The 17,378-nt window shown below is 40.5% G+C and overlaps 1 protein-coding gene across 1 annotated transcript; it reads left to right on the top strand.

The window, feature by feature from the left end:
- The first annotated feature begins 10,692 nt into the window (after positions 1-10,692).
- On the top strand, positions 10,693-16,531 carry LOC136764926 (interferon-inducible GTPase 5). Its single transcript, XM_066719313.1, has 3 exons — positions 10,693-10,831; positions 13,795-14,426; positions 15,073-16,531. The coding sequence occupies exons 2-3, from the start codon at positions 13,801-13,803 to the stop codon at positions 16,271-16,273; spliced, it is 1,827 nt and encodes a 608-aa protein (XP_066575410.1). The 5' UTR covers positions 10,693-10,831; positions 13,795-13,800; the 3' UTR covers positions 16,274-16,531.
- The last annotated feature ends 847 nt before the right edge of the window (positions 16,532-17,378 follow it).

The following is a 17,378-nucleotide window of genomic DNA, read 5'->3' as shown; positions in this document are numbered from 1 at the left end:
ATGGGCTTTCTGTGTGTTACTACTTCTGCACTGTGGATGAATGAAGAGAAATGGGGAGAAATACATGTTATTTTGGAGTATGGGTGTTTATTTCCTCTTAACTTGGGTACCTCATATCTAACCTTTTTAGCAGAACAATGTGTGCTGATGAGAATAACTGCAAACAAATAAACTGACATTTAAACAATGTGTTTTTTATACCCTGAGTGATTAAAACTGAACTAAGTTTGTCACAGTTGCAGCGGTAGAGAAAGGGGGCTCTCCTGAAAGCTTGGCAATGGAATCTCAGGTTAATTTCTTGTAAACTCCCAGAGCAGAGAGGATATTTGATGTGACTCATTCATACAGGAACTATTTTGTATGCAAATCAATCAAATAGCTTACAGAACAAGTGCTGTGTAGCAAACCTGTCAGTGTACAAACATTTCCTCGTACTAATTTGCAAAAGTAACACACACTCATATATTCCCACACAATCACACGCACATACATTTTTCAGGACTTTGAAAGTCCTTGACCGTATCCAGGATAATCTCCTTTTTCCATCCATCCACCCATCTATCTGTCGTCAATAACCACGAATTGTGCAATATATCCCCGTGTGCCTGGCTCCTGTGCACTTTCTGTCCTGTCTGGACTCCTATTCACTCTTTTCCAAGATGGCCACCTACAGGGGGCTGTGTTGCTCCCAGGTTGAGCTCCATCCGTCCTTCTGTCCCTCTATCTCTGTCTGTCCAGAAGTTCATCACAGCTCCCCCCCAGTGCAGCTCCTCATCGTCATGGCATTCCTGAAGAGTTCCTTGGCTTCATTTGTTTTCTTTCTTGGTCTTCATATAAACATACAGAGAGTCTCTCAGACAGACTCCAGCAGCGCTTCTCCCTCTGTGCTCCTCTGGCAGGAGATGGACAGAGCTGCATAAAAGGCCGCTGTCTGAGTGTGAGTTTGTGTGTTTCACTGAGTTTATATTAAACACCAATCCCCCTTCCCCTCTCTCTGCTTACCCATTCCCTGGCTGCTTCCTGACTTCCAGCCAGCCTGTACTGATCACTGCCTGATTCCCCCACAGCTGCATTCTTCTCTCATTCAACACACCTGTCTGTTCCTAGATGGCCCAGAAAGCCTCTCTCTCACAGTCCACCCCCCCGCCTCCTCCTTGCCTGGAGGGTCTGTACCCAGCGGGCTCAGACTTCACCCTGTCCTGCTCGACACAGTTCAGCCCACCGGCGCTCTATTGCTGTATCGTTAATGGAACCATAACTCACCATATGGGCCCAGAACTCAAGCTGTGCATGGTCCAGCCGCCCCAAAGTGGGAGTTACTCTTGCTGGGCCAATAACAGCCGGACTGGGAGAGCTGAGGCTGTGAGGACTGTGCAGAACGTCTGTGTGTGTGTGTGTACTCTGTGTGTTCTCCTTATGTGTGCGTGTGTGTGTACTCTGTGTGTGCTCCTTATGTGTGCGTGTGTGTGTACTCTGTGTGTGCTCCTTATGTGTGCGTGGCTGTGAGTTGTAGGCAGAAAGATATTCGTCTTTTAAAATGATACCAGATCATCATAACTTTTACTAACGTCCATTCCAGTACACAGAAATGACTGATGTCAATCCATGCCATCTTTTGGAAATGCCGGTTGGCCCGGGTTCGTAGCTCTATGTCGGGATTTCGGCTCTCATCCACTTCAAAGAGTTTTTATCACCTACAGGCCCCTTTCTCCAGACATCTCATAGCAGAATTCCAAACTATTTGGCCTCTTCTCGGTGCCATCCTCCTCAAAACTGTCACTTTGATGCAAACCAGTTCCAAGCTGATGAGCTAAGGAAATCTGATAAGACCTCTCCCCCCCCAAAGTTCTTTAGATCAGTGCTTCAGCTCAGAGCCCAACATGCTCTTCTCAAAATACACCCAACATAACGCTACACATGCGACTGCAAGAAATAGCCTTGAAGCCCAACCCACTCTCCACTCCAGAGTACATTGATTTGCTGATACAAGGAGAGAAGTATGAAGCCAAACATGGGTATCTGGAACGCATTCAGTCACTGCAAGCAATGAAAGAACAAGCAATGATCATATCCTAAGTCTCCAAGAATGAAAATTTGTTACCATAGGAGTGGCAGCAGTATTATGCACAAGTTCAAAGGAAAAAAGCCAAACAAAATTTCAAAAATGTACCTCTTTACTAAAATCTTGGTTCACTTCAGGAGATAAATAATATGTCAGTTATCTACAGAATATTTACTTTAAAACAGAGATATTTAAATCAATAGATTAAGACAGTATACATACATATAATCCAATTGCTGCCAATGATTGTGGAAACAAAATGTGTGAATAAGACATTACAGAATTGGAATGAGATCATATGTATGTATCTTGTGTATGTTTATGTAGCTTATATACAGACGTGTGACAAAGGAAAAACCTGAAAAAATCAGTGGAGGAACATAATGAATGCAGATGCCTCCAAACAGGTGTACTGGGATGATACAATTAAGCAATTAACATCCTATCATGCTCTGTGGGATGTATAAAAATTCTGGGCAGGCCCAGTTGACCTCAATTTTGGATCAAGATGGCAAGAGGAAAGGATCTTTGAAAGTGACTTTGAAAGAGGGTCATTATTGGGAAACGAATGGCAGGAGCTTCATTCACAAAGACACAGTTTTGTTCCATCCCTCCAGTAGAGTTCCAGAGACTTGTAGAATTTGTGCCAAGGCGCATTGAAGCTGTTCTGTTGGGTCACGTTGGCCCAACACCTTACTGAGACACTTTATGTTGGTTTTTCCTTTAATTTGTTACCCGTCTGTATGTTTATGTTTATAATCAGAGGGGGTTGTGGTAAGCACCATAGAACACTTTTGTTTTGTTATTATTATTCATTGAGTTCAACTGGATTAGCACATCTACATTGTGTGCGGAGATTACATGTATTAGTTACCCTCCATGGAAAGCATGTTAAATTCCACACAATTCCAGTGTTTTTTTATTAATATTGTCCTATTGTGTCAAACCAGCCAAGCCTGTTAGTAAATTAGTTTTTTTTTTTTCTCTTAATTGCTACAATACCAATACCATATTTTCTAAAGACTAGACAATGATTGTGAATAGAAGTTTTAGTGAATTTAGGAATGGTACTGAATTTTGAAAATGTCAAGTGATTAAACATAGAAACTGGTTATAAACATCAATGAAGTGTAATCATTTAGAATATTTCACATAATTCTATTTAATTGAAACTGAAATTAAAGCTTTTTTGTCAGTTTATCACTGAAAATAAATACATTTGTTTGCTAAGACTTTAGTTTCAGATTATGTCCACACATTGATTTAATAAATACATCATTACATTTTTGGTATCTCTAATAACTAAATGTTTACCTTTTGCTTTTTTTTTTTTTTTTTTTAATCGCTTCTGTGAAAGAATCTGTGAGGGAAACAAATGAATCATTGCATCTGCTTTCCAAATCTAAAGTCAGTTATTTTACCCAAAACAATGGCAAAGAATGCTATACTGGGAGTGGTTAATTATGCACAATAAACTATGGAATTTCCCAATTACCAATATATCTGCCGATAGTTACTTTTTTTTGGTTAGCATGCAAAACAAAAATTATCTAGCATGGATCCCTCAAATCTCTCCCTGTCAGAGAGAAATTGTGTCAAATAAGGCAAGATTTCTACATTTTTACATTTTACATAATAAACTTAACATTACATTTCATCATAAATAACAACCACAAACAAACATTGTACAAATAAATTAAATACAATTTGGTAGAAAACAGGAAATATATAAAAATGTGCATGTTCTATACAGTAGAACAAAGACCAAGGTACACCAATCAGCCATAACATTATGACACTGACAGGTGAAGTGAATAACACTGATAATCTCGTTATTATGGCACCTGTCGGTGGGTGGGATATATTAGACAGCAAGTGAACATTTTGTCCTCAAAGTTGATGTGATACAAGCAAGAAAAATGGGCAAGCGTAAGGATCTGAGTGACTTTGACAAGGGCCAAATTGTGATGACTAGACGACTGGGTCAGAGCATCTCCAAAACTGCAGCTCCTGTGGGGTGTTCCCGGTCTGCAGTGGTCAGTACCTATCAAAAGTGGTCCAAGGAAGGAAAAGCGGTGAACCGGCGACAGGGTCATGGGCAGCCAAGGCTCATTGAAGCACGTGAGGAGCAAAGGCTGGCCCGTGTGGTCCGATCCAACAGACGAGCTACTGTAGCTCAAATTGCTGAAAAAGTGAATGCTGGTTCTGATAGAAAGGTGTCAGAACACACAGTGCATCGCAGTTTGTTGTGTATGGGGCTGCGTAGCCGCAGACCAGTCAGGGTGCCCATGCTGACCCCTGTCCACTGCCGAAAGCGCCTACAATGGGCACGTAAGCATCAGAACTGACAATGGAGGAAGGTGGCCTGGTCTGATGAATCACGAGTTCAAGGTGTTGACTTGGCCTGCAAATTCCCCAGATCTCAATCCAATGGATCCATCTGTGGGATGTGCTGGACAAACAAGTCCGATCCATGGAGGCCCCACCTCACAACTTACAGGACTTAAAGGATCTGCTGCTAACGTCTTGGTGCCAGATACCACAGCACACCTTCAGAGGTCTAGTGGAGTTCATGCCTCGACGGGTCAGGGCTGTTTTGGTGGCAAAAGGGGGAACTACACAATATTAGGCAAGTGGTCATAATGTTATGGCTGATCGGTGTATATGAGCAATTTCACACACAAATAGAAAAATATGCATGTTCTATACATTAGAGCAAATAATATGATAGTGTGAACAGTGTGCTGGTCTAGCTTATATTTGCATTTTACACACATCAGGTTCTCTCAGGTTTACAAGTCCTGCTCAGTGCTCCATAGTGCTGATCAAACAGTGGCAGGTTATAATGCAGGCAGCAGTATTTTAAAAATATATATAATTAACAATGCCCTCAAAAGTGTAACTTATTTAATACTAAAACGTTAAACGTATTGCAATACGAAACATAGCCAAAACACAATGTAGGATTTGAAATAGTTGTATAAATACCATGTAGTTTCAATTTTATCCAGCATTGTCTGAAAGATGCGTTTTTCACTAATTTTCTTTAGATGTTTTACTATCATCTGACCTTGCTTATCATTTGGAGACATTTTTTGTTTGCTGATATCCAAGTCAACATCTTCAGCAAACATTTATTATTTTTCATTATTTTAATTGCTATTGTGAGTTTTGAAAAAATGAGTTATTTAACTTTTCATTAAAAATGCTCCTCTATGCCATAGTATACGGTAGTCTTCAGTCATAGCGGAAATAAAAAATCAAAACCAAGGATACTCAAATGCAACACAGCGTTCAAAAACACTTTCTATTGGTATGAGGGTTTTAGTAAAACATGTTTATTGGATTATGAGCCCTGTGTTTCTCAATGGGGGTGTGTTTGGGTGTGTCCTAAATTCCACACTTGCTCCCTACACCCTTCAACAAGTGGATGATTCTCTTGATGTTGTGCTGATTGAATGAAGCTAAAGGCGCTCAATAGTAGTGTGCACTGTGCCGCTGCGCATGACAATCACTGTGGAGTCGTAAGCTTCAAGCGCAAACTAAAGCACCATAACAATGTTAAAAAATAATGGTAAATAATTATGATAATGACTGTAAAACCAAATAAACATGTATTTATGGTAGTTTGAAAAAGATATTTAGCCAATAGTTTGAGAAATCCGTAAGCAATAAACACCATTTGCATATATATTGCTTTAACTAGCCTACAGCAGAGGAGGATGGTCCATAGAGGCAGAGGAGGTTGACCCTCCTCTATTTTTGAGAGGCAAGAGGGAGATCAAAATACAAAAAAGTAATTGTCTGAAATAAACCATTACCAAATCTAAGTATCATTTATAAAATAATTTATCTTTTCTTTGGAAAAAATCCATTATTGAAATTCTGTTCAAATGTTTCAACAGCGACAGGCAGAGGGGCAGAGGGGAAGGGCCAGCTGTGTGAAGTGGTGGTGGGGGGCAGAGGACGGGCTCCTGCTGTCCTCATTAGGACGGGATCTCTTATATCAATTTAATCCACTTCATTTTTTTTCATTCTAATCTGTTATTGGCCAAAACTGATGCTCCAAGGGAGGACGTCCTCCCTAATCAATCAACAACCAGAATACAATATTGATATCGCGTTCAATGATAATTTCCAAATGTCATCTTCAATTCTCTACCACTGTATTGTACGTGAGTGTGACGAACTGGTGGTAAAGTGATAGATAGCGACAGATACAGTACCATATTAGAAAATAAAAATTATAAGTGCAAATTGTGAACCACTTTTAGATTTTTCAGATTTAGGTTTCCCTTTTTGATCGAGAAGTATAGTAGGCTTATAGTGACACATTACGCACACACGAGGCATCACCTTACCTTAGTTGTATGGTAAGTTTGCATTAGGTTGCTAGTTGGATTATTGCTCCATTTGACACATAAGAACATAACTTGAACATAAGAAAGTAGAGATAAGTAGCCAACTAGTGTAAAATCACATGACGCAGTGGGTTGGTTTTCCTCCTGTCCTCCCCAATTGTTTGAGTCACCAGTCGCCACTGGCCTACATATATACATATAGACATTCATTGTCTTATTAAATTGGATTTCTGTGTCTAACCCCCTTTCCACAGCAATCTTTTTATTTTCAGGCAATCGAGCATGGGCCTCAAGCCCTGCCTTCTGGGCCTACTGTGGTTGAGGCCCCTGCAGCGTTGGTTTGGTGTTCTTCACATGCCTCCACGATGCGGTTGCCTCCACCGAGTGTGTGTCACTCCGGCACGTTGGAAGGTGCTCTATTGGTAGCAGAGCCCTGCGAATTTGACCCTCGGTGTGCCCCTCAGGCCGGTTTGCTACCAAGTGATTGTAACAACAGATGCCTCAGACCACGGCTGGGGCGACATCTGCAATGGTCACAGAGTCAGGGGAGTGTGGGGCGAGGCTCACCGAGCCCTCCACATCAATCTGCTCGAACTCCGGGCCATCTGCCTGGCCATAAGACATTTTGAACCAGTCCTGTGGAACTGCCATGTGATGATCCGGATGGACAACACGGCGGCGGTGGCCTACATCAACAGGCAGGGTGGACTGCAATTGATCACGCTCAATTGCCTGGTTCGCTCCCTGTTGCTCTGGATGCATCCTCTATTCTGCTCACTCCAGGCAGTTAATATCCTGGGTCCTCCTGCAGCTCTGGGTCTGGCCCCTGAATGGGAACCCTTCTCAGCCCTAGAGCTTTCGGAGACAGAGGTAGCTACTATACAATCAGTGAGGGCTCCCTCTACGAGGTTGCAGTACTCATAAGTGGTAATCTGCCAGAGTTAAAAAAAAAACAGTTTCGGTTACCAAAAACTGAAACATACTGTACATTTCATAGTTATATACTGTGTTACTACACCCTCTTAAGCATTATTTGGCAGTGTTACGTGTATCTCCTGTGGATAGAAGTTACACTGTATTCCTGTATTCCGTTTGAAAGCTTATTCTCTTGGCTACCAGCGCATTTCATTCTCAAACACATCCGATTTACAGTTTCCATTTCGCCTGCCGTCATTCAAAGCTGGGGTGATCTTCCTTATTTTGGTTCTATTATTTTCGGTGTTTAATTGGGTTATTGGGTTTTTTAATTATTTTATTGTTTGTCCGGCCCAGCACATGCCACCAGATACATTCTCACCTGGACCTACCTGCATAATCTCTCCGAATCACCTTCACCTGCACCCGGGTTCTCTGCTTTGACAGATAAGCTGAGAGGGATCCTTCAGCGGGGCAGGACACAGAGGTTCACAGACAGAACGGCTTGCAGGTGGTGAACAGCAGGACGCGAAAATAAAGCTGGTGCTGGAGAGGGGAGCAGAGGAGAGGAGGCTTTTGCGGGGCTGATGAACTCTTTATCCTCCAGTGGATTACAAATAATACAACGGAGACTCCGAATCCGGAGACGGCGATGAGATATATTAAGGACTTGGCAGCAGAGCAGTGACGGCGAGAGCTTCGAGCAGCTAAGTCCATAGGTTTTTGTTGACTGTATGTGCAACAGAGTGGTAATTAGTGAGAGCACGAGTGAAGCATCTTGGAACACGGAAATTAAGAGCCATACGCATTAGTACTATTGAACTCGGCTTTATTTGTAACTGGGTGCATCCCCTCTCCCCTGGTATTCGCCACGTTCAGCTATATCTGGAGAAAAGAGAATATTATTGTGGGTCATATTGCAGAGTCGTGGCAAGGAACTGATTGTGAACATTAATTGTTTTTCTCCTTGCCTGAGATCTTCCATTCCCAGTCTGCGGCTGTCCATCTGGCCAGCGGGGTGTTGTCGGGCTGCGAGAAAGAGGATGAGGAATTAGAACCGACTTACCTGTGTTATTGGAGTGTGGATGATATCTGTGAGAGGAAGAAGAGTTATTAGTGTCTTTTTTACAGGAGATATAATTCTTAAGAAAAGGTAGTTTTATAGGATTTTAATAGTTTCCTTTTTCTATCTTATTTTTGGTTATTTGTTTGGATAGGGTTTTAGCGTTTTATTGCCCCTATTAATTAAAGGCGGTTTTAGTCAGGTTTTACATAGTTACTTTTTATCATCCTGTACGTTTATCCAGGAAAATCTTCATGCCGTGTCTGGAGCTTGTCAAATAAATATTGTTATATTTTACCTTACCTGCCTGTGTGGAGTTCAGTCGAGCCTGCCGGGGAAAGTATTGGAGTGGGTAGACGAGCTCCTCCCTCGTATATCAAAGGAGGTGGCATGGTCGGGTAGCGTAGTCACCCCTAAGCACCCACTAGGGTGTGACATTAGTACACTGTAAACAGAGTTTTCCATCTTGACATTTTGAACTCTCTACGGGTGTGTGTTACTTCTACTAAAACGTAGATGGTCTTGTTTTGATCAGTAGACTGTCTAGTTCCAGAATATGTCATAATTGTCAATATTTTTATTTTAATATTAGGGTACCAGAGGGGTTTGTCAGCTTAAGGGGTTAAATTGTGCTAAACAGAACAATTCCATGATTTCTTTCTTATCTCCAGTTGTTTATTTGTTCTATCAAAAAATTGATGTTTGAGATCAAAAATAAAACAATCAAAAGCAAAATGTATAAAATTGTAAACAAAAATAATTATATCAAAAGAAAAAAAAAAACTTGAAAGCAAATAATGTTAAATCGGGAGAAAAACTCTGACATGCTCGCCTGCAGTCCCTGTCTTTGGTTGCGATGCTGCAATCTTTGGTTTCGCCACCAGTTTCTTTGCTTTTGGTGTTTTTTTGATACTGTTTTGTCGTGAGGGCGGGATTTACAGGGAGGCGTGGATCATGAGTCTCCATTGGTCCAGCAGGTTTGAGTGACGGTTCTTCTTAACCCAATCAGTGATTAGGTGGGCTGGTCTGGGTGATCTCTGTGTGGGATGGGACTCGACTGTCTCGGTTTCAACAGCAGCGCCGATTCAGCAGCTGCTTATACATCCTGTGTGCGCATAGACCTGTAGTCAAAAGCTGGACAATCACTGGATCCCACTGCCATTTTAACCCATACATACAGCACTGAAACAAAACACAGGATTCACCTGCTACGTGCACAGTAACATGTTTAAAATCATGTTCATATTAATGTAACCTGCACAAGCACTTTAATTCAGCTCCTCAGACAACACAGTGCCAGACTGATGGACCTCACATCATTTAGCAAGAGGCAATGGAGGGGCATCGTATTCATTAAGATCATGTGATGTCCCAGTTTATGTTTAGGTAAGAAACATACACACACGCATACATACATACATACATACATACATACATACATGCACACATACACACTATATGCATATGCACAGTCACCTATTAAATTACTGGCGCCATTGATAAATATGAGAATAAAGGCTGTATAAAATAAACACGTGTAATATGTAGAAAGCGATTGTCCACAACTTTAATTAAAAACATGCTTTGTTTATAATTCAATTCCGAAGTCATGTAGTTGCACCCACTCAATCTATGGGTCAGTCAGTGCTGAAGTCAAAGATGTGTTGCAGAGTGGTGACTGTCAGACCAGCCCTGCTCACTGACTGGGTTAGGAAGAACCATAACTCAAACCTGCTGGACCAATGGAGAGTCAGGATCCACCCCTCCCTATAAATCCCACCCTAATGGCAAAACAGTGCCAAAACTCATAAACTGAAAAAAAAAAAAAAGCAAAGAAACTGGTGGCAAAGATTGCAGACAGGGACTGCAGGAGAGCACATCAGAGTTTTGCTCTCGATTTAACATTATTTGCTTTCAAGTTATTTTTTTGGTTTCAATATATATTTTTTTGTTTACAATTCTATACATTTTGCTTTCGTATTTTTTTATCTCAACATACATTTTTTCTCAACTTTTTTTGTTTACTGGATTTTTAATTTTTAATTTGTTTCTTATGGCACTAATTTGGGTTATAACTAAATTGTGATGTACCTATCTAATAGTTTTAATTGTGATTAATTATACTGTTATATTCAGGTAATACTTTTGAAGAAGAGAAAATTATATAGTGATATCTTCTCACACACTATTAGAGTTAAAAATAAAACTACAGTTAAGAAGAAACCAAAAGAGGTTTCCTTTCAAAACAGCCAGATGACGACTTACAGGAAACTAGGGTGGAAGGGGGATTTCCAGTATGGGAAGGGCTGTGTTTGCATTCATACCCATATTATCTGTCTGTACTTAGACAAGGACCTGAGCGTTTTGACTTCTGACTGCGACTTTATTCAAGTGGTCTGAACGGCTAAGCAGCTCTGTGTCACAGAAAAGGTAAGGGGAAGACATGTAAATAGTTTAATGAAATGAAAGGATGCTCTTCTGATAACATACAGTTAAAATGTTGCGGTGGACAAATTGTTTTAATTTGTCATTACAGTTATTGTTTTATTAGTAAGTACTTTCGATTGGTCTAGGACTTTAAACTGGAGTTTTCATTTTTATCTGGTATCAAATATCAGAAGAAATAATATTTGCTGAATAAAGTCCTGTTGTCTAGAGATGCCAACACATACAACAAACAGTGATCAAATCCTCTGAAAACAAGGTCGGGTTGATGTGCAAGTTACCACAATACTTTAACTAATACGAATTCAGATTAGTGGTGAGGTTGATCTGCATGAATTGACCTTGAGGCTGTTGCATTTTAGACAGATATAGGTTTATTAAAAATGAAAATAGACAACATGCATTTGCAAAGATAGGATAGAGACAAGCAGGGTGGATAATACTGAAAGTGAGAGTGAGAGGAGATCTATCCAATACTCGAGCTACAGTAGCTCGTCTGTTGGATCGGACCACACGGGCCAGCCTTCGCTCCCCACGTGCATCAATGAGTCTTGGCCGCCCATGACCCTGTCACCGGTTCACCGCTTTTCCTTCCTTGGACCACTTTTGATAGGTACTGACCACTGCGGACCGGGAACACCCCACAAGAGCTGCAGTTTTGGAGATGCTCTGACCCAGTCGTCTAGCCATCACAATTTGGCCCTTGCAAAGTCGCTCAGATCCTTACGCTTGCCCATTTTTCCTGCTTCTAACACATCAACTTTGAGGACAAAATGTTCACTTGCTGCCTAATATATCCCACCCACTGACAGGTGCCATGATAACCAGATTATCAGTGTTATTCACTTCACCTGTCAGTGTTAATAATGTTATGGCTGATCGGTGTGTATATATATATATATATATATATATATTTGTAGAAACATTCCCATATTTTCACGTAAAGTTTACCCAGTCCTACCTGAAGTTCATAATCAACACTTATTAACAATAAAATCTGATGGTTCTGCATGAAAAGATTACCTCATGCTATTTACAGTGTTGTGTTGCACGCTCATGCATTCTGGATATACATGAGGTTTATAAATTGTAGAGTTGTAAATCCCTACATTATATTAAACATACTGAAATTAATTAAACTGTTATGGAATGGGATTCTTACATGTTTAACCACAGATGGAATGGGAAGTCTAAGAGATATCACAGACTAGCCTTCTGGTTATGCTATAAAAATGTTGTATTTAACCTGTTATAATGAATGCTTGGTAGCTCAGAATCAACTTTAAGTTTTTTGCAGAAAATATGATTGAAATTGTATTTACAGTGGTAACAACAATCAGAATCTCATGAAATGAGGTTGATTCACTTTCCTAGCATTTATTTGTTCATAAAGGTTTTGTTCAAGTTTTGAATGGCAGGCACTGTTTTGGGCTGGTAGCATAAAATCCTGTAAATTTAGACCCAAGACATCATTTTATCCTGATCTCCAAATCTTGGCCAGTTATCTTTTCTTTTAGGATGTTGGTTTATTTTGCAGATCTAACAGACTTTTTTGTTAGATGCTGATGGCCTCTGTACACTAACATAATTCAGTCTTGCAGGCTCTGGTGGTGATTACTGTGGTGTGTCAGGTGGAGTGAATGTGGCTGATTTCTGTAGTTGCTCTCTCTTGTTTTTTAGCAGAGGACCAATAATATAACAAACATTAAAATTGGCTTTAGAAACCACAAACAAACAAAAACATTAATTACCAAGCAATTGAACTAAGAAATTCAATAAAATACACAACTAAATTATAACCGACACCAACATATCCAACACATTTTCTATCTCCTGATAAGTGTCATTTATGACATCACGCATTCAGTTCAAGACATTGACCCTCACCTACCACTGTCTCGACCACACTGCACCAAGCTACCTGCAGACCCTCGTCTCTCCATACATCCCCTCCAGACCACTGCGCTCCTCCAGCGCCAGAAGACTAACTCTACCTCCTCTCCACTCTCCTTCCTCCTTCTCATCCCTGGCCCCTAAATGGTGGAACGACCTTCCCTCTGAAGTCGAAATGGCAGAGTCTTTGACCTCATTCCGGCGCTTACTCAAGACACATCTTTTCCGACAGTACTTGTAATATTAGTCCTTTTATCCCTGCTAGATAGCACTTCACAGTTTTATTATGCTTCCTGCACTTTTGATTGTTTTCCTCCTTGCTCCCTTTCCTGTAGCCCTTGACTGTGACCCTACATCTTGACAGCACTTAGCTTTCACCGTCCAGGATGTAGGACCTCACTTACTGTAATTTGTAAAATGTATTATTTTGAATTGCTATGTTTTAGTTAAATTGAATTTGTAACGATTGATGCCTTTTACTTAACTGTATTTTTGCACTTTGTTTTGCACTTATGTTGTAAGTCACCCTGGATAAGGGCGTCTGCCAAGAAATAAAAAATAATAATCAATTGCAAGGTGTCGGCTATGAAAAATTTCACATGTGGCAGCCATTTTTGTTCTTGTACAAAACAAAATTGCATTGATAGAGAGTAATTTTTTGGTCAAAAATGTTCAAGCTGCTTTAACATTTCAGTTTCAGTTTTTCCCTTGGGTGTTGTATATGCACAACATTTGAATTCCATGCAGAAATGCAGAAATGCTGTTTTCTCGTCTTTTTTTTACTCCCACGGTTGCAGCTCCTCACTTTGCTCACCTCGGCTTCCATACTCCTCTGTTAACACTGTTGTTGATGGAACATAGTGTACTCTGTTGTGTCATGAAGTTATGGATGGTATGTTAGCTTGTAGATCACCTCGTTAACGGGTTGTTTACTTCAATATATTCAAATTCCTAGAAAATAAAACAAAGGTAACGTCTGTGTTTAAAACTGAAACTAAGCATGCAATATGTACAGACTCCTTTCAGACATAACTGCTGTTTTTTTCCCTTTCCAGGTTTACATGGCTTCCTCTGGAGTTGAATTACAGGCTCCCACTCCTGTTCCTGTCCATTACCCCCAGGAGTTTGATTGTGTGAAAGTTAATATTGCTGTGATTGGGGAGTCGGGCTCAGGGAAGTCCACCTTTGCGAATGCCATCAGGGCGGTGACAACTGGAGAGGAAAGAGCTGCTCCCACTGAGATTCCCACAGAGTCCACTGAATACCCCTATGGACAGTATCCCAACGTCAGTCTCTGGGAGCTCCCAGGAATAAAGACACATGAAACTACAGCTGAAAAGTATTTAAAACAGATGAAATGTGACGAGTTTGATGTCTTCATCATCATAACAAGTGAGCACTTCAGAGACATTCACTTCAGGCTTGGCAAGGAAATCCAGAGCAAAGAGAAGAATGTTTACTTTGTGCGCTCCAAGATTGAGAGCGATCTCACGGCTGCACAACTTCAGAGTGCAGTTTATAATGAAGACGAGGTTTTGAAGACCATCAGACAGAAATGCATCGACAGTCTGAAGGAAGGAGGGATGGAGTCAGCTTGCGTCTTCCTCGTCTCTGGAACTCAGCCCCAGCTCTATGACTTGCCTGAGCTGGAAAAGACCCTCGAGGAGGATATCACTAATCGCAAATGGTAAGTCTATTTCACAAAAAGAAACCTCCTGTAATAAAATGAATCACAATGGAAATGTATTCTTGTCTCAGCTGAAGTATCGGAGTAATCACTATCTTACAGTTAGTGATTAAGTATTAGTCTATTAAGTATCTATTAAGTATTAGTGCTGAAATGGGGTAGATTGTCAGAGTCAGAACCAATAATCACCCACAATAATGACCCGTCTTGCAATGTTCCATGTAAATGTTGCATAGGTACTGTAAAGCTTCTAATTATTAAAGACACCAGAGTACGGCAAACCCCTTCTTTCTAATTTATCAATTAGTATCAGAAAGGCTATGAAAAGCAGTTAGGGACCTTGGAGTTCTTATTTTCTATAAGTGAAGACAACTGAATGTTTCAGACGTTTGGGTATAGCTGTCTCCCAGGACGAATGCAAAACCAGTGCTCAAGAAAAATGTAAAGACAAATTACACTACCAGAGTGAATCAAAATTAACAACTCCAAAAATATTAACAATTTAGTGATATAAATACAAAGGCAGGTCAATTAAAAACCACTAGCTGTAAAATGTACACAAGTGGAGTACAATTAGGTTTGCAGCATTCTTTATATATTGTGTGAAGAAACAGAAGTGACAGTTCCTTGTTTCATTATAATGCAGGGATGCCATATTTAGTGCTGAAGAACTTCATGATGTTGATGAAGAGGATGCTGTGATCTTAAAGCACTTTAAAAACCTGGGGTTACACTCAGTGGCTTCTAAACTGCAGTCCCACTTTAAAACTGTACAGGAGGCTGAGCTGAACATTGCCATCACTGGAGAGTCTGGCTCTGGGAAGTCCACCTTTATCAACACTATCAGAGGGCTGAAGCAGAACGATAAAGGTGCTGCAAAGGCAGGTGTTTTTGACTCAACCCAGGTACCCACTGCATACCCCTATCCTAAGCACCCCAATGTAAAACTCTGGGATCTCCCAGGAATTGGAACAAAGAATTATGAAGCACAGGAGTATCTCACACGGCTTGACTTTAAGACATATGATTTCTTCATCATCATCACGTCTTTGCGCTTCACCACCAATCACACCATGCTGGCCCAGGAGATCCACAAGATGGGGAGAAAGTTTTACTTTGTCCGATCCAAGATTGACCAAGATATACGAAATGAAAGAGAGGATAAGGAGCCATCCAACTTCAATGAAATTGAGTTTCTGAAAAGAATGAGAATTGACTGCGATACTCACTTGAAAGATGTGATGAAGTCATGCAGAGTGTTTCTGATCATGGGGAAGGACATGAGTCTGTACGACTTCCCCAAACTGCTCGACACCTTCAGGGACGATCTTCCAAAGCACAAGAAGCACATTTTCATGACGGCCTTGCCAAACATCTCCTTTCAAATGTGTAAGAAGAAGCAAAAGGAACTGAGGAAACGCATGTGGAAGGTGGCTCTGCTATCTGCTGCAGTTTTTGCAGTGCCCATCCCAGGTCTGACAGTGGTGTGTAACACTGCAAGCCTGGTTAGTGAGCTTGAGACATACTACACGACCTTTGACCTGGATGATGAGTCTCTCCAGAGGATGACTGATGAAGTGGGGAAGTCAGTGGAGGACCTGAAAGCTGTGATTAAATCCCCCCTGAAAGATGGGATCAATTTTGATGCAGTCATGGAACTCATGAAGAAGGCCTCAGGGAAGAGGTCCATTAACACTGCTATTGCTCTGAGTGTCTTCCCCATTGTGGGATCAGTTCCAGCCGGAGTCATCTCCTATAGAGCCGCCTACTGCATGTTGATGAGCTCCTTAAAACAACTCGCAATTGATGCTCACAATGTGCTGCTGAAGGTATTTGAAAGGGAATAACAGTGAGATGAGAAGTCATACAGAATAGATTAAAAACTTCTAAAAAGTACCTAATCTGTAGTATGATCATACAACTGGAATGGCATCTATGTAAATGGTTTAGTGATACTCAGCATCTTGTACAAGCCACAGTCTATGTCTACATGTTTTTAAGAAATAAAAATAATTATTTTTGTCAAAATGACTTTGGGCCAAACTGATGTGTTAACAGACATGGCACATTAAGCTTAGAATAAAATCTGTAACCTACTGACTGAATGAGCGGACTGGCTTTATTCATGTGCATGTTTCAATGGGTAGACAAAAATATTTAGCTACAAATTGGAATTTGTAAAAAAAAAAGTATTCAACAGAGTTTGGATTTGCAAAAAATGTGCGAAGTTCGAAGTCAATGAATGCAGATTCGACCTTTGTCACAACCCTAACATGTATATATTTAGTTTTGTTTTGCATTGAAGGTAAGTATGATCTTATTGTTTATTCAATTATTTTAATACAGTGAATCTGTAGAGCTGTGGTATTACTGCATAATTGCAAAACCCCTAAAAGTAAGCTGTTGGGTGAGAGACTGGGCAAACTGCCTAAGCAGTTTTTGACTTCTCATCAATTAGGTTTTCCTGCAAGGTTTTATACAATATTTGCTGCAGTGTTGCTTAAACAACAAAGTGTTCCACATTGTTAGAGCTGTCTGCAGGATGTTATGTGGTGTGAAGTGCTGCTTTGTAAGAAGGTTAATGGTAGCAGAGCTGAACTGAGACACTGCCCTGTTAGGAAATCTCTGTAGTTCACAGATAAAGAAACGTTTTAACTCGTCATGTTTTTCAGACCTGGCAGCTTTAAACAGTACAGTATCACAGTAATTAAATAATGCAGGAATTACATCAATGTCTAAATCTGAAGGGAAAAATGTGTGGGAATTTGAAAACCTTTTCTGTTTAATTTCAACACATTGATACAGATTTGAACTGGGTGCCCTTGTGTTGGGTCTGGGTTTGCAGCCATTTTCATTCAATATTCACCATATTCTCAGATAATGCTTCTGTTTCCAAATGAGGAAATAAGTAAGTATGGAAGTGTCAAATTAAAAAACATTCAGGGTGCCAAT

This window comes from Amia ocellicauda, chromosome 12 (genome assembly GCF_036373705.1).
Source record: "Amia ocellicauda isolate fAmiCal2 chromosome 12, fAmiCal2.hap1, whole genome shotgun sequence".
NCBI classification, from domain to species: domain Eukaryota; kingdom Metazoa; phylum Chordata; class Actinopteri; order Amiiformes; family Amiidae; genus Amia; species Amia ocellicauda.
Note: the sequence above shows the minus strand (reverse complement) of the source record. Positions and strands in the feature narration are given on the sequence as shown.

Coding starts and splice junctions, on each gene's coding strand:
- LOC136764926 (XM_066719313.1), top strand. CDS start 13,801: ATGGCTTCCTCTGGAGTTGAATTACAGGCTCCCACTCCTGTTCCTGTC. Junction 14,427..15,072: donor GATATCACTAATCGCAAATG/GTAAGTCTATTT, acceptor ATTATAATGCAG/GGATGCCATATTTAGTGCTG.